This window comes from Cebus imitator, unplaced genomic scaffold, assembly GCF_001604975.1.
Source record: "Cebus imitator isolate Cc_AM_T3 unplaced genomic scaffold, Cebus_imitator-1.0 Scaffold95, whole genome shotgun sequence".
In the NCBI taxonomy this organism is placed as follows: domain Eukaryota; kingdom Metazoa; phylum Chordata; class Mammalia; order Primates; family Cebidae; genus Cebus; species Cebus imitator.
This window is the reverse complement of record NW_016107410.1, coordinates 6,014,565-6,039,554: the sequence shown is the minus strand read 5'-3', so window position 1 is coordinate 6,039,554 and position 24,990 is coordinate 6,014,565. Positions and strand designations below refer to the sequence as shown.

General features: G+C 40.6%; 1 protein-coding gene across 5 annotated transcripts in view; it reads left to right on the top strand.

Moving 5' to 3' along the window:
- Positions 1–24,990, top strand: part of MAP3K19 (mitogen-activated protein kinase kinase kinase 19) — a 79,996-nt gene that overhangs the window by 37,072 nt on the left and 17,934 nt on the right. For 3 of the 5 annotated variants that reach the window (XM_017536037.2, XM_017536035.2, XM_017536036.2), the window contains 6 exons: positions 3,224–3,317; positions 9,853–9,931; positions 10,869–11,116; positions 17,990–18,033; positions 20,701–23,142; positions 24,387–24,533. In XM_017536037.2, the coding sequence (XP_017391526.1) occupies positions 3,224–3,317; positions 9,853–9,931; positions 10,869–11,116; positions 17,990–18,033; positions 20,701–23,142; positions 24,387–24,533 (3,054 nt within the window). The remainder of the gene's footprint in view (positions 1–3,223; positions 3,318–9,852; positions 9,932–10,868; positions 11,117–17,989; positions 18,034–20,700; positions 23,143–24,386; positions 24,534–24,990) is intronic. The other 2 variants (XM_037741154.1, XM_017536038.2) reach the window with 2 other exon arrangements.

Sequence of the window (24,990 nt, the reverse complement as noted above, 5' to 3'; positions counted from 1 at the left end):
TGAAAAGAAGGGAAAATAATAATAAAAAGTGATGCTAATAAGGGAGAAGATATGATGTAGCACACTCATTCACTGCTGCTAGATTATAGAGATAAACTACTTTTAAGGCAATGTGTATACAAAAAACCAACTGTTTCATAGTCTTTGGATCAATCATTCCATCTCTAGGGATCTACTCTAAAGAAATAATGCAAAATTGGGGTATTAGTTGCAAATATTTAATAGCACTATGCATAGTAATGAATTTAAAACGACCTACTAAACCTCATGGGACTTACATTGTAAGACTAATGGGGCTTATTAAAGTACTATTGGCCAGGCGCAATGGCTCACACCTGTAATTCCAGCACTTTGGGAGGCCAAGGCGGGTGGATCACAAAGTCAGGAGTTTGAGACCAGCCTGGCCAGCACGATGAAACCTCATCTCTACCAAAAATACAAAAATTAGCTGAGTGTGGTGGAGCATACCTATAGTCCCAGCTACTTGGGAGGCTGAGGCAGGAGAATCACTTGAACTCGGGAGGTGGAGGTTGCAGTGAGCTGAGATTACACCACTGCACTCCAGCCTGGGTGACAGAGCAAGACTCCATCTCAAAACAAAAATTTTTATTATGATCCTCAGATATTTGTTGAAGGAAATAAATTTTAAATTCCACTAAAATGACACTTACTTAGTAGATTACTTATGAATTTATGTTTAAGTGGAGAAGTCAGATAAAAAATTATATGATGCAACTATATTTTTAAATACTTAGGAGAAAGACAAATAAAATATGATTTCTATCTTAATAGTGTTTGCTTTTTGGTTGTCAGGTTATATTTTAAAATGTTGCTTTTCAGAAATATGTTTCTGTATTTTCATATGTTCTAAGAGGAGTAAATCCCCCTTTGTGATTTTTCTAGGAAGGAGGAGGAATTTGCCAGACAATGGTAGAATTTTTGAAATACAGAGAAATATAAGCAGTGAAATTGACAACAGCCTGGAGCAAAGTGAACTCATCTGCCATTGACAACCAGGATGGTCTGAAATTGGGCACCCAACTTTTGCCAGGAGATAGAAAATGTTTTAGAAAGTATTAACAAGGGTAGTAAGGAGTAGGGAGGAAGTGGGTTGGTTAATGGATACAAAAAAAATAGCTAGAAAGAATGAATAACCAACCCAATGATCGAACAAAAAGAAAAAAAAGGAAAAGAAAGAAAGAATGACACCTAGTATTTGATAGCACAACAGGGTGGCTATAGTCAGTAGTATTTAATTATACATTTAAAAATAACTAAAAGAGCTTAATTGACTCGTTTGTAACACAAAGGATAAATGCTTGATGTCAGGAATACCCCATTTACCTTGATGTAATTTTTACACATTGCATGCCTATTTTCAAAATGTTTCCTGTAACCCATAAATATATATACCTATGTACCCATAAAAGTTAAAAATTAAAAAACAATTTTTAAGTATGAACTGCTGAATAAAAGTAAGGTATAACAACTAAGTTATTACGATCGAATATCTAAAATATTTTTAATGATTGTACAAATGGAGGGCTTTACTTCTGTTTTTTGGTTTTTTTCGGTTTTTTTTTGAGACACGGTCTCACTCAGTTGCCCAGGCTGGAGTGCAATGGCACAATCACAGCTCACTGCAGCCTCAACCTCCTATGGCTCAAATGATCCTTGCACCTCAGCCTCCTGAGTAGCTAGGACTACAAGGCACGTGCCACCATGCCGGGCTAATTTTTGTATTTTTTTGTAGAGATGAGGTTTCACCATGTTGTCCAGGCTGGCCTCAAGCAATCCACCCATCTCGGCTTCCCAAAATGCTGGGATTACATGTGTGACCCACCAGGCCTGGCCAAGTTTTACTTTTATTTCCTTTTTCTTTTTTTCTTTTCTTTCTTTCTCTTTCTTCCTTTCCTGCCTTTCCTCTCTTTCTCTCTTTCTTTTGACAGGGTGTCACTCTGTCACCCAGGCTGGAATGCAGTGACATGATCCTAGGTCACCATAGCCTCGACCTCCCAGGTTCAAGCCATCCTTCTGCCTCGGCCCTCCAAGTGGCTGAGACAACAGGTGTGTGCCATCACGTCCCGCTAATTTTTTTTATTTTTAGTAGAGACAGGGTTTCTCCATGTTGCTCAGGCTGGTCTCGAACTCCTGAGTTCAAGTGACCCACCTGCCTCAGCCTCCCAAAGTGCTGGATTACAGGAGTTAGCCACTGTGCCTGGCCAATCTGTATTATTTGCTATGACAATTAACATGAACAAAGAGAGAAAAGCAAGAAACTTCCAAGTTCTCTTGGGAATTAATAAATGAGCTATCAGAGAATTTTTGTGACTTGTCACTTCTCTGACATTTCAGATGGCAGGCTTATGCATTTAGGGCAAAGACTTCTTATCCAACAGTCCCCTTAAATGGGTCATCCACCTAGATCATAGAAGCCAGACAGCTAATTGTAACATTAGGGTTGTGATGGGATGTATTAACTACTACTTGGGTCTTTCATGGTTCTCGAAATTTAAAAGCCCAAAATCATCAGCCATAACGTCTAATGAAGGAACCTATCATCAAAAACAATGAATTATACTAAGAAAACATTTCTTCTTTAAAATGTTTGGAGTACTTTTTGTAAATCAAGTTGGTTTTCAACTATAATGATTATTTTCTAGAGAGTAAAAAGGAAGTTTAAGAGGTTGTTCACCATGATTTAGATGAGAAAGCCGTCATAGGGAAGACTTTAATCAGCTTTGCTGCCTCCTTTCAGTCTAGGGTTATATCTGTAGCTTCCACAAGGGGCAGGGATTTCCATTCTCACCATTTGTAAATGATGCCCCAGGGAGGCATTATGGAAAAGATCACGTTCCTTTGGGGTTGTTCACTCTGACTGTGGCCGAAGGATTCTTTCCAGTCTCCCACCCAGATGGAATTTATGGCAGCTTAGCAGCCTGGGTGCTGAGATGATAAAGTATAAAATACTGAATTTCTATGTGCCGATGTGATTTCAGCTTTGCTCTTCATTTTTGATTATGCAGTTAATCACATCCACGACTGTCTAAGCCTAGTGCTCCAGGGGCAGATACTTTCCTATTATTTTAGTCCTAAATACTTTATCCAATTTAAAAGGAATCCATGGTGTGAATTTTCGCCCAGAAAAATCAACATTCACTCTGCCAACAAACTGGAACATCAAATAACTAATAACTGAGTTTTGAATTTTATGATATTGCAGGAGTTTGGCCAAGACAGTGACTGCAGTCATTCTACACTGGTTAGCGAACAAGACCCCAGTGATGGTAGACAGGACTGGCAACCCAGGACAGAAGGTATCGGGCTTCACTTCTTCATGTGTTTACAACATAATATTATCATATGGACATCCCTCCAATTTCAGAAGTGCTCATTGTAGAAGTTTGAACAACACACAATGGGGCCTATCAGAGGGTAGAGGGTGGGAGGAGGGAGAGGATCAGGAAAAATAACTAATGGGTACTAGGCTTAATACCTGGGTGATTAAATAATCTGTACAACAAACCCCATGACATACATTTACCTATGGAACAAACCTACATTTGTACCCCTAAGCTTAATTCCTGCTAGAAAAGTTAAAAAAAAAAAAAAGTTTGAAAACACAGAAAAAGCCCAAAGGAAAAGAAAAACCACTCATATAGACCTTTTGGTCTATATCTGAATCAGTGGGTCTAGGCAATTTGCCCTACCAGAAAAGGCAATGCTCTCTGGCTCTTTTATTCCACCTCACTCCAGCTCAGCCAAGCCATTCTCTGTCCCTTCCTTTTTGTCTGATAACGCCCGTTCCCCATTTCCTTCCTCTCAGAATCTTCCAGCAGCTCCAGTGATGGGTTTCCTTCCAGGGCCACACATGAATCCATCAGCTGTTGTCCCTTAGGGGAAGGTGGGGGAGTGAACAAGGCATGAAAGCCCCGCAAGTCTCGGTCTTTTACTTACAAAGTCATAAGTCTGGAATCTTCCAGAACACCACCCATTTTAAGCATGTTATCCTGTCACACCGGAAGTGCCCTTGCACTTAACAGACCACAAGGTATTTGCAGATTCTCGCCTCAGAACCCAGTTGCCAAGGCTATGCCATTTGTCCGTCTATTCACCCATAACCTTCTTAATGTAAACGTTTATTTGAACTGCCGCAATTTCTCCTGGGCAATTTTCTGGATTCCATTTCTAACATGCCAGGGAAGCCGCTCTCTTCTATGCGCATTTCTCAGCCCTTCGCAGCTCCCCGCCGGCTGCAGTTCTCCCCAGCAGCGTCTCCTCCGGGCGCTGGTGCGATGCTGCCCTCTCCTGGGCAACCGCCTGCCTTTCTCACGCCCACTGGGAATCTTCCCTCCCTAGTCTGAGGGCAGAGAGTAATTTAGTAACCGTTAAAATTATGAACACCATTGCCGGGTGCGGTGACTCACATCTGTAATCCCAGCACTTTGGGAGGCCAACGGGACCGGATCACCTGAGGTCGGGAGTTCGAGACCAGCCTGACCAACATGGAGAAACCCCGCCTGTGCTAAAAATACAAAAATTAGCTGGGCGTGGTGGTGCGCACCTGTAATCCCAGCTACTCGGAAGGCTGAGGCAGGAGAATCGCTTGAACCCGGGAGGCAGAGGTTGCAGTGAGCCAAGACACGCCATTGCACTCCAGCCTGCGCAACCAGAGTGAAACTTCGTCTCAAAAAAAAAAAAAAATTATAAACAGCATTAAGCCTGAAAGAGCTAACGAAAGAAACCCCCAAAACCCTTCAGAACGGTCCTTGCAGTCCTTTGTCATAGACTTCAAAGCCAAGCTCTCAGAAGACTAATGGTGTCCCAAGCGCCTTCCAGGAGTTTAAATATTTCATTTATTCTGCTCAATCTGGAGATAACTCAGCATTTGAGATGTGAGTCATTCTTTTAAACTTGATTTGCAATATTTTCAGTTTTTTGTTTTTTTGTTTTTTCTGACGGGGTTTCACTCTGGCCCCCCCGGCTGGAGTGCAATGGCGTGTTCTCGGCTCACGGAAACCTCTGCCTCCCGAGTTCAAGCAATTCTCCTGCCTCAGCCTCCCGAGAAGCTGGGATTACAGGCGCCCTCCACCACGCCTGGCTAATTTTTTTGTATTTTTAGTAGAGAGGGGGTTTCACCACGTTGGTCGGGCTGGCCTCTAACTCCTGACCTCAGGTGATCTGCCTGCCTCAGCCTCCCAAACTGGTGGGATTACAGGTAGAAGCCACCGTGCCCGGTCTACTTTCAGTTTTTATATGGGAGCCATAACACTTATGAGGCATCTCCACTAAGTTCTTTCAGTTTTAAGCTTTAAATAACTTGAGTTACAAATTTGGAAGAAGCAATTCTCTTCCTAATAAAATTTCATCTCACAGTTGATAGAGATTTCAGTTGAGCTAGCTACTCTTTCCAGTCACAAATTCTGAAATAAAAGTGCTGTGAATATTAGTATGCATTATATTCATTTTAAATATTGGTTTAAATATCTTTAAATGAGCCAGGTGCCGTGGCTCACTCTTGTCCCAGCACTTTGGGAGACCGAGGCAGGCAGATCACCTGAGGTCAGGAGTTCAAGACCAGCCTGACCAACATGGTAAAACCCTGTCTCTACTAAAAATACAAAATTAGCCGGGCATGGTGGCACACACCTGTCATCCCAGCTACACGGGGAATCGTTTGAACCCAGGAGGTGGAGGTTGCAGTGAGTCGAGATCACACCATTGCACTCCAGCCTGGGTGACAGAGTGAGACTGTGTCTCAAAAAAACAAATAAACAAACAAAAAACCCCACTATTTTCCCAACACATAACAGACATGAATCTTTTTTTCTAAATTTATTTTGATATTTTGAAACGTCTGACATATTTATGTGTATACAAGATCTTTACAATCTACCCCTCCTTCAGTGGTTATATTAAGAGATTGCCATATGTCTCAAAAGCAAACTGCTGCAATTTGAAACACAAATTTCCATAAGATTTGGAATGATCTTTCATAATTATCCTAATTATCAAACATGTCAGGATTACTACTTTCTCCCATACTCACATAAAGAAAAATATTTGTTTAAAATTAACAGACACAAATATTACAGATTAGAAGTTGAGCCTATAAATTCACATTTTTCATGAGTGAACAAGAGAACCTATTCCCTAAAATTAATGAGCTTAAAAAATTTTACTACAGTATACATTCATCAAGATTTGTAGTTGCAGGTATACGAGAATCTAGTCTTGGTTGGGTTTAAAAGAAAGGGAATTTTGAAAGGTATTAGGAAGTTCACATACCATTGAACAACCAGAGGAGAGGAACTTTCCTAGTCTACTCATGCTGCCAAAACAAAATACCATAGACTGAGGGGTCTTAAATAGCAGCCATTTATTTTCTCACAGTTCTTAAGAATGGGAAGTCCAAGATCAAGGTTCTAGTAGGGATGGGTTTCTGATAAGGCTGTCCTCCTGGTGGCAGATGGCTGCTCTGTTCCCATGTGGACTTTCCTCTGTGCACACACAGGCAGAACACTCTTCTTAGAAGGACACAAATCCAACTGGATCAAGGTCCTACCCTTAACACCTTCAAAAGAAACCTTTATTTCTTCCTTAGAGGTCCCATCTCCAAATAAGCCACACTTGGGAGTTAGGGCTTCAGCATACGAATTTGCGGCAGGGGACACAGACATTCAAAACATCCAGTCCAAAACAGGAAGGCTCCAGGTTGGACTGTCAGAAAGAATTCCCATAACTACATCTCAAAACTGGCTGCTACTGACCCTCAAATCATGCCACCTCTGCCATAACCAGAGAGCTGCTCCTATCATCAATGTATGAACCCCTTCGTGGCTGGGTGCGGTGGCTCATGCCTGTAATCCCAGCACTTTGGGAGTCCAAAGCGGGTGGATCACAAGGTCAGGAGTTCAAGACCAGCCTCGCCAGTATAGTGAAACCCAGTTTCTACTAAAAGTACAAAAATTAGCCAGGCATGGTGGCACATGCCTGTAATCCCAGTTGCTCAGTAGGCTGAGGCAGGAGACTCACTTGAACCTGGGAGGCAGAGGTTGCAATGAGCCGATATCACACCATTGCACTCCAGCCTGGGCAACTAGAGAGAAACTCCGTCTCAAAAAAATAGAAAAAGGAAAAGAGAAAAAAAAAAAGAATCCCCTCCCTCTGCTGATAATCACATCAGCACATCAGCAACACATAATGCCTGCACCTTATCTTTTTTCATGTAACTCACATGCATCAGTCTCTCAAGTAAGCTTTCTGAATCTAGCAGCACAGGAGGCTGGAAATTTTTTTTTTTTTAAGTCTGTTTGAGCTTCACAATTTAGGAAATCATCAAAACATGAAGATGGCATCAAAATATTTTGAACCTCCATGCTCACATTCTAGACAGATACGAACATCCATCTAAACAGAACAAGGACCCTATTAATATATACACCTATCCTGTACCCACGAAAATTTAACAAATAAAATAAAATAAGGAGAATAGGAAAGTAAGGCTTTTCTGGAGAAAATAATTTTTCTTTATTGAAATCAGTTATTTATTTTAATAATGGCTTTGACACTAACAACAAATTAATGATCATTTTCTGACTGGTTACAAATGTCATTTTCAACTCTTCTGTAAAGAAAATATATTTGTGGCTATGATAAAATGCTGCCTTTTAATTTCTCTCTATGGTAATATTTTCTGATCAGGTTAATTTACACTCAGTATGTGAAAAGTGCACTCAGCTAAGAGCAAGTGTTTTGTTTTCACCTGTGATAACACATCCTCTTCCCTGGCCTACTGGACAGCTTGAGAGGCCTTATCCACAGCTCCCTCAGCAACTCACAGTATTCAAGAGACAGAACAAAGAGAACATTTGTAGGCTTCTAGAGGATTTCAGAATCAGTACATGCTGTAATCTTTTTTTTTTTTTTTCCATTTTGGACTAACAATTAGGATGGTGGCTATTTGCTCTTAACAATATCTAAAGAGGCAGGTATTTTTTTACATGTGCTTATTACAGCTTTGTTCCTTGGTTTGAAAAAAAAGTCAGCTGAGGAAAAGACTTTTAAACACATTAAGTTTGTTCAAAAACATTCTGGGTTTATTAATTCTTAACAACTGCAAAGGTACAGTTGTTCTTAGATATGGTTTATGTAAATACACTCAGTTTTCTAACTTCCGCAGCAAAGAACTAAATGCATCTAGTCTTCGTGCCAGAACATTCTTTTCGCTGACAGTTTAGTTATTAGGAATGTATGCTGTATGTTTTTCTCACTCTGACATATCAGCTAGGTTTTTGCACTCAAGGATGACTACAAAAATGTTATGAAAGATATCTATCTTCCTTTCAAGTAGGAGAATGACCTTGAGCATGTCATGGGAACTCATTGCTCAGTTTTTCATCTCTAAAATGAAAGGCTTGGATTAGATGACCTGTAAGTTTCTTCCAGGTCAATAATTCTAAGTCTCTCATTTTGTGCTACATAGTGTGGTGACAGGCTCTTTGAAAACTTAAAAAACAAGGGACTATTCCAAGAAAATTTCATTTTTAGACAAGTGTTCTTTGCTATTGTATAGTATTAGAAAACATGCAATCAAGTTGTCTTATTTGAGAAACATTAAGAAAACCAAAGCTAGCTACAGTTTTGTGGTAGCAGAAAATATAATATTTGATGACAATGATAGTAAACACTATTATCATTTACCTGATTGTAAACAAAACTTTTCCTTTTGGAATTTTTTACTGTTTTTTTTAATGCACTCATCTCATTAAATGGCACGAATATAAAAACTGAACAATAAAAACGCTCTCACTATGGTAGTTCCCTTGTATCACACAAATATATCCAAAGTCCTTTAAAATAATAAAAATCTACTAATTTAGATAATCGTGATAGATATTAAGCAACTTCCCCAAGGTCACCGAGGAAGTGGCAGAGAAGGGATGTCTGATTCACACCCTAACCTTATCGTCCCTGCGATCCTCCTTCCCTGGCATTTAGTTAGTGGAGCTCAGACAGCCATTGCTTCTCCAGGCACATACAGATTGAGTGAATAAATGGCTCTGACAGATAAATGGATAGAAATGAATACCGGGACAAGCATTGTGTCCTCCTGGAATGACAAGCCTCTCTGCTCCCACAACACCACTTGCTTCTATCGCAGTGCAATCACTGCGTTCTTTATTTTCTCATCAGCTCTACTGGGGCTTCAGCTGCATCTTGTTTATTTCTGTGTTTTCAGCACAAAGTGCTGGGCTTGGCATATGCTTAATAAAAGTTTGTTGAATGGAAAAAAGGAATGAATGAACACACCTTAAAGAACAGGCAGTATTAGAGTACTTCTCACTAGTTTTTTACATACATTTGCTTAACATGTTATGTTGTGAGCAAACGTCTATTCTACAAGTTGGAACTTTCTGTCTTAAGGGTTATTCTGGGAATTATTTCATGGAATAAGACAGGAGATGACCAAAATTACAAATACGAGCAGACTTCTTTGGAGTTACATAAATTATCACATTTAATCCTCCCAGTAGTGCTGTGAGATAGGTGTCATTACACTTTATAGAAGGTGGCCCTGTCTTCTCCATCCTGGGGACAATATAGTTCATTATAAAACTTTATTTTACATCTCTAAAATATTATTAAATGGTTTTTTTGCTCTTTAAGCAAGCATTTATTTAGGATCTATCATATCCTGAACAGGAAAGATACAAAGATGACTAAACCTCAGCCTCTGGTTACCGTCATTTTGTAATCATTAATAAGAAGTTAGCCAAATAAAGTATGTCTCCCGCTTTCCGCTAGAATTCATTACTTTCTTCCTTCTACTACTGTCATATGTTTCTGTAGGTGTTGAGACCACTGTGACTTTTCCAGGAGATGTCAGTCCTCCCCAAGAAATGAGCCAAGAAGACTTAAAAGAAAACAAGTAAGGAATATTCTTTGAAGTCAGATTTGAAATGAAGTATGAAGCAATGATACTCATGTGGCAACCTAAATTATTAGTAATTCAATCTATAATAATGCTTAAAAGTAGAGGTCACAATAAATAGTATGTGGCAGAGGCCAGATCATAAACACTTTGGCTGTGTGGGCCATAGGGTTTCTGTTTCAATGATTCAACTCAGCAACTGTCATTTGAATGCAGCCACAGACTAGATATAAACAAATGAGTGTGACTGTGATTCAATTAAAGCTATAGAAAAAAGGCTGAAGGCCAGATTTGGCCCCCAGGCAGTAGTTTGCTGACCCTGCTGTAAGGCAGAGTTACTTAGAATGTGGTTCTGTGATCCTGTTACCAGTTCAGGATAAGGTCAGCACAGGCTGTAAGGATGACTATTTAAAAAGTTGCAGAGCAATTTGGCAAATAACTTATGTTCACTGAACGGGTAGTGAAAAAAAATGAGCCTTAATTTCTTCATGTCTTTTACTTTTCTTCCGTTTTTATGGCAGTTCACTTATATTTTACAAACATATCCATTCACAATGATTGGAGAGTTTCAATGCTGGTTCTTCATCAAAGACAGTTTGAGACGCACTGGGCTAGTCAGTGCCTGTGGAGATAAAAGGGTGTGTCCCCCATGGCTGCCCTTGGTCTCTGATTTCTCTGCGCAAGGAAGTGGCATTTGGGAAAACGAGAATGGGCTGAAACTTCATCCTTTCAGGCGATGGTACAGAGGGTTGAGAGGCTGGGAGGAGTTAGGGGTGGAGATGTCCTACTCTTTCAGGATGCAGCCTTTCCATTCAGCAGCATCATTTGGAAACAGTTCTTCAAACTTTCTAGTGATGTCAGGCTGGACTGAGGACTGGAGATTCAGAAAACGTGGCAACTGAGTTTTAAATCAAGCATTTCCCTCCCCCTTTAGTCAGATAACCCCATTTAGTCAAGAATGGGCACAAGCACATGCAGTTTCTCATCCAAATGAAATCGAGACGGTGGACCCCAGGACAAAGACGCTGACCATGCGGCCCTTACTTCTGCACAAAGAGGAGCTCTGCGATGTGAACTTGGGCTTTTTGCCACTAAGATCTTATTTAGAACCAAACATTTCCAAGTCTGTAACCAGAAAAGATGCTCCTTATTTTCTGAAGGAGCAGCAAAGAAAATCTGAAGGTAAGTTGAACATTGAATTCCACAATGAGTGCTTTGGGCCAACAAATACTTATGTATTGTTCTAAATGCTGGCGATATAGCAGTAAACATGTCAGACAGTATAACCCCAGCCCTTGTGTAATTTACATTCCTGGGGACCATGGCGTGCAGGACAGACAATAAACTAGTCAACAAGTAAAATGAAGGATGGCATAACGTTCCACCAGAAAGAAAACTATATGTGCAAGTGTTTACATATTTGTTCAAGGAATGGAAGGCAAATATTTTGAGAATATCTTGTTTAGATTATTTCATTGCTTATTTCCTTAAACATTTCAGACACTATTATTTTATAAACTATATTTGATAATTTCAATATCAATATCCTACTGATTCGCACTGCTGTTGTACTATGGCACTCTTTTCCTTGAGTGATTGAAAATCTTCATTGTGAGCTTATATTTTGTTTATCTGTGGGAATCTTGGGGGCCCACGCTGTGGATGCTTTTGGCCAGAAGTATTGAGTTTACTTCTACCGGGTCCCAGGGTCATTATGGACCTGAGTCTACTTTAGCCTTATTCCTGGATCCCCAAGTTAATGTGCAAGTCTAAGAGCCAACATCCAACTATATTGAGCTCAAAACTCATTTGCTAGATAGCAGCACTGATGCCAGCATTTCCCCTTAAGGCAATATTGTCTTTGGTATTTGCTTACCACTGTCCTCAACCAACCAGCCTAAACCACCAGGAACAAACTTATAGTTCAACAAGTTGCATTCATTGATTTATCACAATGAGTGAGACTGCCTGCCAGCGGAACTGTGAGGCATCTTACCAAAGGAAAAAAACAGAATAATTATTATGGGATTTTAAGGGAAGGGTACATTGTAAGTGAAATTTAAATGAATCAGTGCTTAAATTTTTTTTAAACTTTATCATGCTAAAATGCGTGTAACATAAAATTGACCATTTTAACCATTTTCACGTGCACAGTTCAGTGGCATTAAGTACATTCACATTGTTGTGTAACTATGACTACTATTCATCCCCAGAACGTTTTCTTCTTGCAACACTGAAACTCTGTGCCCACGAAACAGCAACTCTCTATTTCCCACTCCCCCAAAGCCTCTGGCAACCACTATTCTATTTTCTAACTCAATGTAAATTTGACCATTCTAGGTCATTTATATAAATGGAATCATGCAACATTTGTCCTGGGTCTGGTTTGTTTCATTTGGTATAATGTTGAAGCAGTGTTTTAATGGGCTGATGGAAAAGAGTTAATATGAAATCTGGACTGAGAAGTGGACCTAGACTCTTGTTCCTTGAAATCTACAAAGTTAGCTCCCAAATCTCAATAGTTTTGTTTTTTTTTTTTAAGATAGAGTCTGGCTGTGTTGCCCAGGCTGGAGTGCAATGGCATGACCTCAGCACACTGCAACCTCTGCCTCCTGGGCTCAAGCGATCCTCCCACCTCAGCCTCTTGGGTAGCTGGGACTACAGATGCATGCCACCACGCCTGCACCATGTTGGCCAGGCTGGTATCGAACTCCTGGGCTAAAGTGATCTTCCCACGTTGGCCTCCCAAAGTACTGGGATTACAGGCATGAGCCACTGTGTTCAACTTCAACAGCCTCTTTCAGCCTCATATCTTGCCACTCTGCCTCAGCAGTATGATAAACTTTAGCACACTAAATGCCCTCTATTCCCTAAACATGCTTGTGAATATTTGCACATACTGTTCTTTCTGCTGGAGTCATTCTTTGGGTTTTGTCTTAGAAACCACTTCCTCTGGAAAGTATTCCTGAACTTCCTCAGACTGGATGCGTTGGCATTTCTTTGTTCCCCCATAGGATCCTGACCTTACATACAACATAGCACTAATCATGCATAATTGTCACTATTTGTTTACGTGCTCATCTTCACCAGATTACAAACGCAAGAATCATTGAACCTCCTGGCATCTTACCTGGCACATAACCATTATAAATGCACTTTGAATTAATAATAACGATAATCAGGTTAAGGGCAGCATGTTGGGAGGCTGAGGCAGGTGGATCACTTCAAGTCTCAAAAAGAAAGAAAGAGAGCGAGAGCAAGAGCAAGAGAGAGAGAGAGAAAGAAAGAAGAAAGAAAGAAAGAAGACAAAAAAGAAAAAAAGAGAAAGAGAAAGAAAAAGAAAGAAGGAAAGAAAGAAAGGGAAAGAAAGAAAGAGAGAGAGAGAAAGAGAGAGAGAGAGAAAGAAAGAAAAGAAAGAAAGAAAGAGAAAGAAAGAAAGAAAGAAAGAAAGAAAGAAAGAAAGAAAGAAAGAAAGAAAGAAAGAAAGAAGAAAGAGTACTGGCTGTGAACAGTTGCACACCTGTAACCCCAGCACTTTGGGAAGCCGAGGCAGTAGCACTGCTTGAGGCCAGGAGTTCGAGACCAGCCTGGGCAACATAGTCACACTCTTCTTCTAAAGAAACTTACATATATAAAAATATTTTTTTAATTTATATTTTTTATTTTTATAAATTGAGATGGGGTTTCTCCATGTTGGCCAGGCTGGTCTCGAACTCCTGACCTCAGGTGATCCGCCCACCTTGGCCTCCCAAATGCTGGGATTACAGGCATGAGCCACTGTGCCTGGCCAAAAACAAATTTTAAAAATTAGGTGGCTGTGGTGCTGCTCACCTATAGGCTGAGCTACTCAGGAGTCTGAGGTGGGAGGATTGCTTAATCCCAGGAGGCCGAGGCTGCACTGGATGATGACTAGGTTACTGCATTCCAGCCTGGGTGATAGAGCGAACCTCATCTCTAAAAAAAAAAAGTACAAATAATGTGACTGTTTCTTCTAGTGTGAACTTGCATATTGCTAAATATCATGTTTAGAGTGATATTTACTGATTGTTCAGCTTGGGCTTTATCTATCAAGAGTTAATGCTTTTACTTGTCTTACACACATGCAATGGCCAATTTTCCCAATCTTTGTGTCTATTTTTTCAAATCAATATCCAACATCTCCGTTATTATGACTAGGTAAAATATCTGCAGCTGAGCTCCTTAGTGTGTTGATTACATTTCCCTTCCTTTTAGACATTGTATTTATCTCAGCGTTAGTAATAACCACTTCATTTCTTCATTTGCTTACTTTTTGTATATCTGTCACTAATTCATTCCATCCTGTGTATTGCGCCTGTAAAACAAATCTCAGTATAGGTGATTAGGTCTCAGGCAATCTGCTGGTTCTGTTTGTTTTGGAGACATTGCTCCTGGACCCTCCTGCCCTCCAGTTTTACTCCACGCCACCTGCTCTCTGGATCTACTGCCCAGCCGCCCATCTGAGATTCCCTTCATGTCCTCCTGGGAATTCCCTTGCCTCCTTGCTGTGTTGAATCCCTGTGTACTAGATATGTGGCTTCTTAATCTTCCTTGCCTTACCATTTTTTTTTTTTTTTTTTTAGACAGAGTCTGACTCTGTCACCCAGGCTGGAGTGCAGCAGCACGATCTCAGCTCACTGCAACCTCCATCTTCTGGACTGAAGCCATTCCTCTTCAGCCTCCTGAGTAGCTGGGACTACAGGCATGCGCCACCAGGCCCAGCGACTTAAAATAATTTTTTTTTTGTAGCAATGGGGTCTTACTATATTGCTCAGGCTGTTCTTGAACTCCTGGGCTCAAGTGACCCACCCACCATGGCCTTCCAAAGTGTTGGGATTACAGGCTTTAAGCACGTTGCTTGCCATCCTTGCTTTACTTAATCCTCATTTGCTAGTGCACATTTCCCAGCAGCTTCTTGAGAAAGGGTACGTGGAGAATATGAATGACAGAGGTGGGTTTTTTTGTTTTGTTTGTTTGGTTTTTGTCTCTAATTCTTCTGAGCTTTTTTCTTTCTTTCAGTTTGATCTGTTCTCTTTATTTTCATATTGGAGCATTTCCTCGCATATCAGTTGAATCTTGTCTATTTGTATCTACAAGGGTGTCACTAAAAAGTGCTGTATGTTTCAGTGAGCTTGTTGAATGAATGGGCCTCAAAGGAGTTGAATAGGTGGAGACCTGGACGATTGGTAGAAGGATTCCCAAGTGTCAGCTTGTGTAGATCAATGGATCTTTTCTCTCTGCTAGTTTTCCCCAGAGAGATAATCCAAGCGTCTGTCTGCAGGTTATGAGACTAGAGGCAACGTTCTTGGCACTGAATGGGGTTCATATTTCAGTGTGTAGACTTTTCCTTAATCCTCATGTTTTCACTCCAGCACCCCATTTCTGCTCTCAGCCGTACCCAGCTCCTTAGTATCTTTGTTTCAAGCCCTCCAGGGAGTAAACTTCCAGCCATCTGCCAGGAAAGAAGAGTAACTCCTCCTAGTGGACAGGGCAGGGAATCTGGCACTTAATTCAGCACAGACTACTGAGCATCCTCTCATTTCAGGTTTGCCTGCATCCCTATCTTCAGAGGTATCTTCAGTCCATGTTCCTTTCCGAGATTCTTATTTCTGGTTGGGCTCTCCCCTTGCAAGCATTGAGCAGAACAGAGAAAGCTGACAACTCAATCAGTTATTATTTGTCCATATAGTTTTCTCTGTCCAAAATGTTGCTGATATTGCTCATCTGCTGTTTTATCATCTGGGTGTTTTTATTTTTTGTCCTTATTTACATGTTTTAAAATTCCTCTACGGTCATTTTGGAGACAAGCATGTACATTCAATCTGACATTTTAAATTGGAACTCTGTACATATTTCATTTTATTTTATTTACTTTTTTGGAGATAGGTCTCGCTCTATTTCCCATGCAGGAGCACTGTGGTGCAAACATGGCTCACTGCAGCCTCAATATCCCAGGCTCACGTGATCCTCCCACCACAGCCTCCTGAGTAGCTCGAGAGTACAGGTGTGTGCCATCATACCTGGCTAATTTTAACATTTTTTATAGAGATGGGGTCTCGCTATGTGGTCTCAACACATTTTAAAAAGGCTTTGACACATGTTATCAAATTACCTACCAGAAATATCTTGCCTCTACATTCCCACCAGAAGTCTTTACCCCACATGATTCCTGACCAGTACTGGATAATATCTAACAAAATCTTTACAAGAATATTTGAAAGGGATTTTTTAAAAAATTCAGGATGTTATCCATATGTACCCAACTATAAATTATATTCAACTGTATTTCTGGATTAACTTCTATCATCTTTTCAACAGAAAACCTCAACCTCTAGAATGCAACCTCTGGGAGCAAAGAGCAAAGATTTCTCTTTGCCACTCACAACTATAAATTGCCGTCTTCTGCGACAGTATGGGCCACTCAGTAGGCACTCAGTAAATAATTATTGAGTAAATGCATTGGGAATGAAGGGGGGCATGTCACTGCCAGCTGTAGTCAAGGGGAATGCCTGTGACCACTCCTGTTGAGGTCCTCCTCTTAGGTGACTTGTTTTTCACCTGGGATCGGCTTTTCTACTGTGTTAAATCTTAGAGAAGTCTTGTTCTCTGTGTGTGAAACTTCAGAATGACAGCCTGTGGGTGAAACGGACCTACAGACATTTGTTTGACCCTCACAACACTGAAAAACAAGGCAGGGGAGGCCAGGCCTAGTGGCTCACACCTGGAATCCCAGCACTTTGGGAAGCCAAAGCAAGAGAATTGTTTGAGCCAAGGAGCTTGAGACCAGCCTAGGCAATATAGTAAGACCCTGTCTATATGGAAGATGAGAAACATAAAAATTTTAAATAAATAAATAAGCAAGGGTGGGGGAAGGAGATTTCACATAAAATCTACAGCTCTCTGGCTTCTCTTGGAGGATCTAGCAGTGCTGGATTATCCATCTAGATTGGATAACATCACCGAGAGCTGGGTAGTAATGCCCCTTTAGTTGGGGCATGTGATCTCAATCTACGGCTGTGCGTTGCTATCCCACTGCATTTAGTTCTCTGACCTGTTCTGACCCTGGAGACACGGGAGCTTTTGGCTTCAGCTTTAGAAAGTCCAAACTATGCAGAAGTGGTGGTGCGTGGGGTTTTGGGGACCATTCTGACTTTTTGGTAAGAAGAAAACAAATTCTAGGTTTTACACTACTTAGTAAGTCCCAGCTCATTACCTCGGTGAGACTTCCCCACACTCCCTTTCAGAGTTTATGGTGGATCTAGTTTAAACAACTGTCGGGAGACACTTACAGAAGAATATTTTCACATTTCTGCACAGTCCAGGCTTTCTAAGCAAAAAACACTAGGAAACTAGGTTAAAAGATGCTTGAACGGCAAAAACGCCTCAAAAGTTAGTGTATTGCTCCAGAGAGATTTGGAGCCTGATTTCCCCAAAAGCTGTTTGCTTACATTCCAGGGTAATAAAACATAAAGGCACCTTTCTCCTGGAAGCATTTGCTTACAATTCATAGTAAAGTTGTCTCTTTCTCTGGAGGGAAAGACGGGCTAAAGTGCCACTTACCCAATACACGCCCTGAGCCTCACCAGTCCGGGGCTCCCTCCTGGGACGCAGCTCAACCACCAGTGCAGGCAAACACCCGGCTCCGCCCACCTGTGCAGGCAAACACCCGGCTCCGCCCACCTGTGCAGGCAAACACCCGGCTCTCATCACGCTGCCCTGTGAGGAACCCGGATGTGGGGAACTGGTGTTACAATGCTCCGCGAGCGATAAATAATCTGCTCTCTGGTCCAGAGATCTCAGGTGTTGTCAGAATAGCGACATAAATGTAAAAGCACAGCCCTGTGAGTAGCAGTAGCCTGACATTTTGTGTCGTCATTTCACCTCTGTGTGAATCCCACAAGGGAAACCTCTAATTTCTACAACTTTTCCTCAGACCCCTTAGCATCGGTATTACTTACTCCATTCCCCAGACTCTAGCTTGAGACTGTTTTTTCTTTACTGCTAAGAATATCTAGGTTTTTTTTTTTCTTGTTGTAGAGTTTTCGACCTCTGATATGAAGTACAGTGGCCGAAGCATTGAGGTAAGATTAGTGCTAGCATTTTTGACTTGAGAACTAAAACCAAAAAACTCTTTTAACTAATTTAGAACCAAATCCTCAGCAATGACAGTTGACCCTTCAACAATGTAGAGGGTAGGGTCACTGATTTCCCCAACACAGTAAAAAATCCATGTATATCCTTTGATTTCCCCAGACCTTAACTACTAATAGCCTACTGGTTTTTTTTTTTTGTTTGGTTTTGTTTTTTTAGAGACAGGGTCTCACTGTGTTGGCCACGTTGGTCTTGAACTCCTGGCCTCAAGCAATACCCTCCCCCGCAGCCTCCCGTAGTGCTAGGGTTACACAGGTGTGAGCCACTGCACTTGGCTGTAATAGCCTACTGTTGACTAGAGCCTTACTGATAAACAGTTGATTAACACACATTTTGTGTGTTACATGTATTCTACGCTGTATTCTTACAATAAAGCTAAAGAAAATAAAATGTTACTAAGAAAATCATAAGGAAGAGAAAATATGTTTACTCTTCATTAGGAAAGTAGATCACCATAAAGGTCTTCATCCTCATTGCCTTCATGTTGAATAGGCTAAGGAGGAGGCGGAAGAGGAGGGCTTGGTCTTGCTGTCACGGAGGTAGCAGAGAAGGAAGAAAATCCACTATAAGTAGACCTGCACAGTTCAAACCTGTGTTGTTCAAGGGTCAACTGTATTTCCTGGAAAAACAACGACTCACATATAGTTCCTAGAGTAGCAGACCATTCCTGGGAAAATTATGCCTTGCTATGTGCAGTCTTTTTGTGGAGCGTTTCCTTTCTCTGTGTAATGAGCTGAGTAGCTCCCTTAGACATTCTGTTTTCTTGAGATGAATCTCACTCTGTCCCTCAGGCTGGCGCAATCTCGGCCCAGTGCAACCTCTACCTCCTGGGTTCAAATATTTCTTCTGCCTTAGCCTCCTGAGTAGCTGGGATTACAGGCATCTGTCACCACACCCAGCTAATTTTTGTAATTTTAGTAGAGATGGGGTTTTTCACCATGTTGGTCAGGCTGGTCTCGATCTCCTGACCTGAAGTGATCTGCCTGCCTTGGCCTCCCAAAGTGCTGGGATTATAGGCATGAGCCACCACGCCTGGCCAGACGTATTTTAATTTATCTTCTTTTAACCTGTCTAGAAATTAGGCAATTCTTTTTTCCCCCAGTGGTGGAAAGATTTTCCTAGTTGTCTAATTTTTCAGTTTTTGGAAAGATACTTGCAGTTCTTAGTTTTTCAACTATCTGACCCTTCTTTACCCTATAAGCCTTTGAGAAATACTTACGCATAGGTAGTGCTTAGCATTGTAAAAAGGAGTTTATTGACATAAAAAAATGTAATGCCCATTACTAGGCAGATGGTTAAGCTCTGGGCGAATGTGCCTTTATTTCCTAAGTCATTTTCGATAAATGAGAAAAATCATCTAGACAGTATAATTGGGGCCTACACTGCATCTCATCTACTTTTAATGCCTAAGTTTCTAGAGTCAGGTTCCATTTTCTTCCTTCTTATACATAGGTGGCAATAGAATGAAAATTAAACACATATTTCTCAATTACTACCCATGACCCATGCTTGTAAATATTGTTATATAAAGAGGTATTGAATCTGTATACACAGGAAAAGACCACAGTGAAACGAGGCATAGCGTTAAGGAGTTTGTAGCTTATTGCCCACAAAGCTTAATATTATACATTGGGTTACGCTGACCTCTAGAGGATAATAAAAACTAGCTTAGTTTGAAAATAAAGGGCAAAGGAGAAAAAAAGGAAAGCTATCCATTTTCCTTTCTTCCACAAAAATGAAATTTTGTGAATTTCATTCAAAAATAATTTAGCAAAATAATGGTGAATAGTTGTGTTTCAGATACTAATTCTGAGTTAGTCAATAACTGACCATTGTTGAGGTATTTTAACAGCAATTTTAAACTGTTCTCAGTGGGATTTCAAAGATTTTAAATCAATTCTATGAAAAGTAAAAAGAAGAGAAATAAAATGTTTCTTATCTTAAATTTTTAACATTGACATTATAGGGCCTTCATTTAAAAATATATAACCATGGATCCGGCCAAAAAAAAAATTATATATATATATATATATGTATACATATATAATCATGAATCTTTACATCTATAATAATCCTGGTTTTAAAACGTGTTGTTTTAAACTGTTTCTAAAAAAATATTGGGAATGAGGTTTTAGTTTCAAAAACTGTGATCTGTCCAGTCATAGTGGCTCATGCCTGTAATTCCAGCATTTTGGGAGGCAGAGTGGGAGGATTGCTTGAGGCCAGGAGTTTGAGACCAGCCTGGGCAACATAGAGAGATCTCATCTCTATTAAAATTAAAAAATTAGTCAGGTATAGTGGCACACACCTGTAGTTCCAGCTACTCGGGAAGCTGAGGTGGGAGGATCGCTTGAGCCCAGGAGGTCAAGGCTGCAGTGAGCTGTGATTACACCAATGCACTCCAGCCTGGAAGACAGAGCAAGACCTTGTCTCAAAAAGGAAAAAAAAAAAAAAAGAATTGTGATCCCCAGGATAGCTTTGTATGTTAAAAGCCTTCCTTAAGGGGATATTATAATCTCTCTAGACTACTTTAAACCAGTTAACATGATATTTATATCTGTTTCTGCATTCATAGCTTTTTCTCTCTTTCCTTTTAGCTCCCTCTGCCACCACTGTCACTCTTGCCTACGCGATCTGGTGTCCTTACTATCCCCCAAAACCACAGGTTTCCAAAAGAGAAAGAAAGAAACATTCCAAGCCTCACATCTTTTGTGCCTAAACTCTCAGAGTCTGTTTGTCAATCTGATGACCTTAGCCCATCAAACAAGCCTCCAGGAGCCCTAGTTAAGCTGTTAATGGATCCGACTCTCAGGTCTTCAGGTGGTTTCATTTGGTCAAGAAATATGTGCTCTTTTCCGAAGGCTAACCATCACAGACAATGCCTGGAGATGGAGGAGAACCGGAAATCCAAGGAAATAGGAGAATGTAATAAAATCGAAATCACCCACTTTGAAAAAGGGCAGTCTTTGGTGTCTTTTGAGAATTTGAAGGAAGGCAACATTCCTGAAGATAGGGAAGAGGATATCAACTTCCATGGTCGTAAAATGAGAAAAGCTGAAGAATACGACTCTCAATATCTTTCATCAAGAAAGAATGAGAGTTCAGTAGCCAAAAACTATGAACAAGATCCAGAAATAGTATGTACCATTCCAAGCAAGTTCCAAGAAGCCCAGAATTCAGAAATAGCTCCAAGCCAGGATGAAGCGATGAGAAATAATAAAGCTGCTTCACAAAGAGCTTCATTACATAAAGAGGAAGCAATTGAACCAAACAATATTTTAGAAGAGTTTACTGTACTTAAAAGCTTGTCCAGTGAAGTGTTTGATGACCCCATTGATAAACTCCCAGAAGGTCATAGCAGCATGGAGACAAACATAAGAATATCAACAGCAGAAGGAGCCAAACCAGAAATGAATGGGATGGTGCCTCTTATCCACATCACCTTCCCTGTGGATGGAAGCTCCGAGGAATCAGCTATAGCCAAACCAAGCCTCCAAAAGAGAAAGGGAACCATTCATAACAACCATAGTGTCAACATACTTGCACACCAAGAAAATGACAAGTGTAAGATGAATTCCCATAGGAGTAAGTTAGATTCAAAGCCCAAGAAAAGTAAGAAGACATCTCAGAATTTCATGATTTCTACTGAAAGTACCACTAAGCCTACCATGCATAAAACAAGCATAAAAACACAAATTTCCCCTGCTTTGGGATTTGTTGACCACAGGCCTTGGCAATTGCCCAGGTTTCAAAAGAGAACACCACAGGTAGCAAAGAAGCAATCAACTCACCAGACTCAGAAACCTAAAAAGCAATCATTTCCTTGTATCTGTAAAAATCCAGGAATCCAAAAGTCATGTGTTCAACCGACAGAGCCAAGACTAAATTACCTAGATCTTAAATATAGTGATATGTTCAAAGAGATCAATTCAACTGCTAATGGACCTGGAATCTATGAAATGTTTGGGACCCCTATTTATTGTCATGTGCGAGAGGCTGAAAGGCATGAAAACAAGTATTACCGTGAAATATGTTCAGCTCCATCAGCCAGATGTATCACCAATAAATGTCGATCTTCACACAGTGAGAGGAGCAGCAATATCAGAACAAGACTTTCTCAGAAAAAACTGCATATGAAAACGCAGAAGACTTTATTTGGCATTAAACAGGAGCACAAAGTCTTAATTTCTAAAGAAAAGAGTTGCAAAGCTGTATGTAGCAACCTACATGATGTTGAAAATGGTGATGGTATTTCAGAACCATACTGGCAGATAAAATCTTCAGGAAATGAGTTTCTATCTTCCAGAGATGAAATTCATTCCATGAACTTGGCTCAGACACCTGAGCAGTTCATGAAACAGAATGAATTCCCTCCTGTCTCAGATTTATTCATTGTTGAAGAAGTTTCTACAGAAGAATCTACTAATAATAGAGACATTTCTGACAATCAAATACTCGCTACAGGCCTCAGAGATCTGCGAGAACTTGAAGAGCTGCATTACCAGATCCCATTTATCCCTTCGGAAAACAGCTGGGCAGTGCCCAGTGAGAAGAGATCTAACAAGTATGTACAGCAAGAAAAGCAGGATACAGCATCTGTTAGTAAAGTAAATGCCAGCCGCATGTTAACTAATGATCTAGAGTTTGACAGCGTTTCAGATCAGTGTAAAACACTTACGAATTTCTCTTTTCAAGAAAAACAAGAAAGTGCATCTTCCCAAACATATCAATATTTGGGACATTATTTGGATCATGTTAGTTTAGAAAATAAGCCAATCACATATCAAATGTTTGGAAAAACTTTAAATGGCACAAATTCAATTTCCCAAGAAATTCTGGACTCTGTAAATAATGAAGAATTAACAGATGAACTATTAGGTTGTCTAGCTGCAGAATTATTAGCTCTTGATGAGAAAGATAATAACTCTTGCCAAAAAATGGCAAGTGAAACAGATCCTGAAAACCTAAATCTTGTCCTCAGTAGGAGAGGAAGTACCCCAAAAGAATTGGGCAGAGAGACAACAAATGTCAAAATACAGGTTGGTATAATTAGAATCCGAGATTCAGTGGGGTGGGAAGGACCTCAGAGACAATCTGGTTCAAAACCATTCTTTTCTTTTTTCATTTTTTAAAATTATTTATTTATTTATTTATTTATTTTTTGAGATGGAGTCTCGCTGTGTAGCCCATGCTGGAGTGCAGTGGCACGATCTCGGCTCACTGCAACTTCCACCTCGCAGGTCCCAGTTCAAACAATTCTCCTACCTCAGCTTCCCAAGTAGTTGGAATTACAGGCATGAGCCGCTATGTCCAGCTAATTTTTGTATTTTTCAGTACAGACAGGGTTTAATTATGTTGGCCAGTCTGGTCTTGAACTTCTGACCTTGTGATCTACCCACCTTGGCCTCCCAAAGTGTTGGGATTACAGGCATAAGCCACCGCGCCTGACCCAAACCCCTTATTTTTAAATGAGGAATTATAAACCCAAACAATTAAATAGTTTCTTCAAGGTCTCATTGTTTAATCACAAGGTTGGAATTCAGGTCCTCTGACTTTCAGGCTAAGATGTTTTCATTATGCTGACCCACTTTTGGAATTTAGCTAGCTTGGGGTTGTAATTAAATCACTTTGGTTAAATCAACGTAGCGAAACTATTCAAATAAGTCAGTATTTTATTCAATAATGACATTTTCAATCAACAGCATTTCATTTCCAACTATCAGCAGAAAGATAATTATAGGCAAGACATTGCTCTAGGTATGTGAAATAGAAAGAAATGAACATGGCTCCCAAAGTAGCTCACCATTTTGTTCATGTGAAGACATGAAATGTGCATTTCTCAGAGTCCCTACACCTGAGCATTTGCTTTCAGATTGTTCACTACTTTAATGGGAATTTTAAGGAGTGAGTTGAGGTTAGCAGGCTGAGGAGATGACATACACTAACACATTCCGTCATGATAGGGAGCTTGTGAAAGGTCATTCTCAAAAGACAGTGGTCAGTAGCTGCAGGCCCATGTGGGCCTAGAGATGAACAGGCCTAAGACCTCTTCCTATAAAATACGCAGAGCAAGATGTGATATTAAAATGTGTGTAATTAACAGGGCTGAAGTACACAGCTAAAATACATTATGTGGCCATTTGGGGGAGCCGTGTGTCTCTAGAAGTTACCTATTAGAGTGGCCACAGCCAGGAACATTTGAGAAGACTCTACTCTCACCCCTTTCTCTCCATCCCAATGACTTGGTTTAATGGTCACTCTTCCTTCTGTCTTATTATTCCAGAGGCATAGTAATGGGTTAAGGATACAAGACACGGAGGAGAAATTTCTCAACTCAAATGAAAAGACATTTTCTGAAAACAATTTCAAGTCTGAAGAACCTATCCTATGGACCAAGGGTGAGATTCTTGGAAAGGGAGCCTACGGCACAGTAAGTTAAACTGGAAACTTGAAACCAACATTCCCCACCCCTCCACAGTCCCTACCTCTGCCCCTCCCGCTCCCCTAATCATCCTCCCTGCTTCCTCTGGCAAGGAGTCTTTTACTTAGAACTTGTTGGAAGTAACAGAAAATCCAGCGATTGACAGAAAAGACAGTTATTGCTTTATGTGACTGAAAGGTCTGGAATAGGTCTGGCTCTGGGCCCGGGTGGCTTCAGGAGCCAGACAATGTCATCAGGATCTGGCCTCTCTCCCTGTGTGTGGCTGTTTCTCAGGCACCATATAGTGACACAGTGACCATTGCATTTCTAGCCTCTCCTTCTCCCAGGTTCAAGTCCAATGGGAAAGAAATATCTTCCTTCGGTCAGTTGGGGGGAAATAGGGGAGGGACGGTGGGGGGTGGGGAGCTGGGGAGAGATAGCAAGGGGAGAAATGCCAGATGTAGGT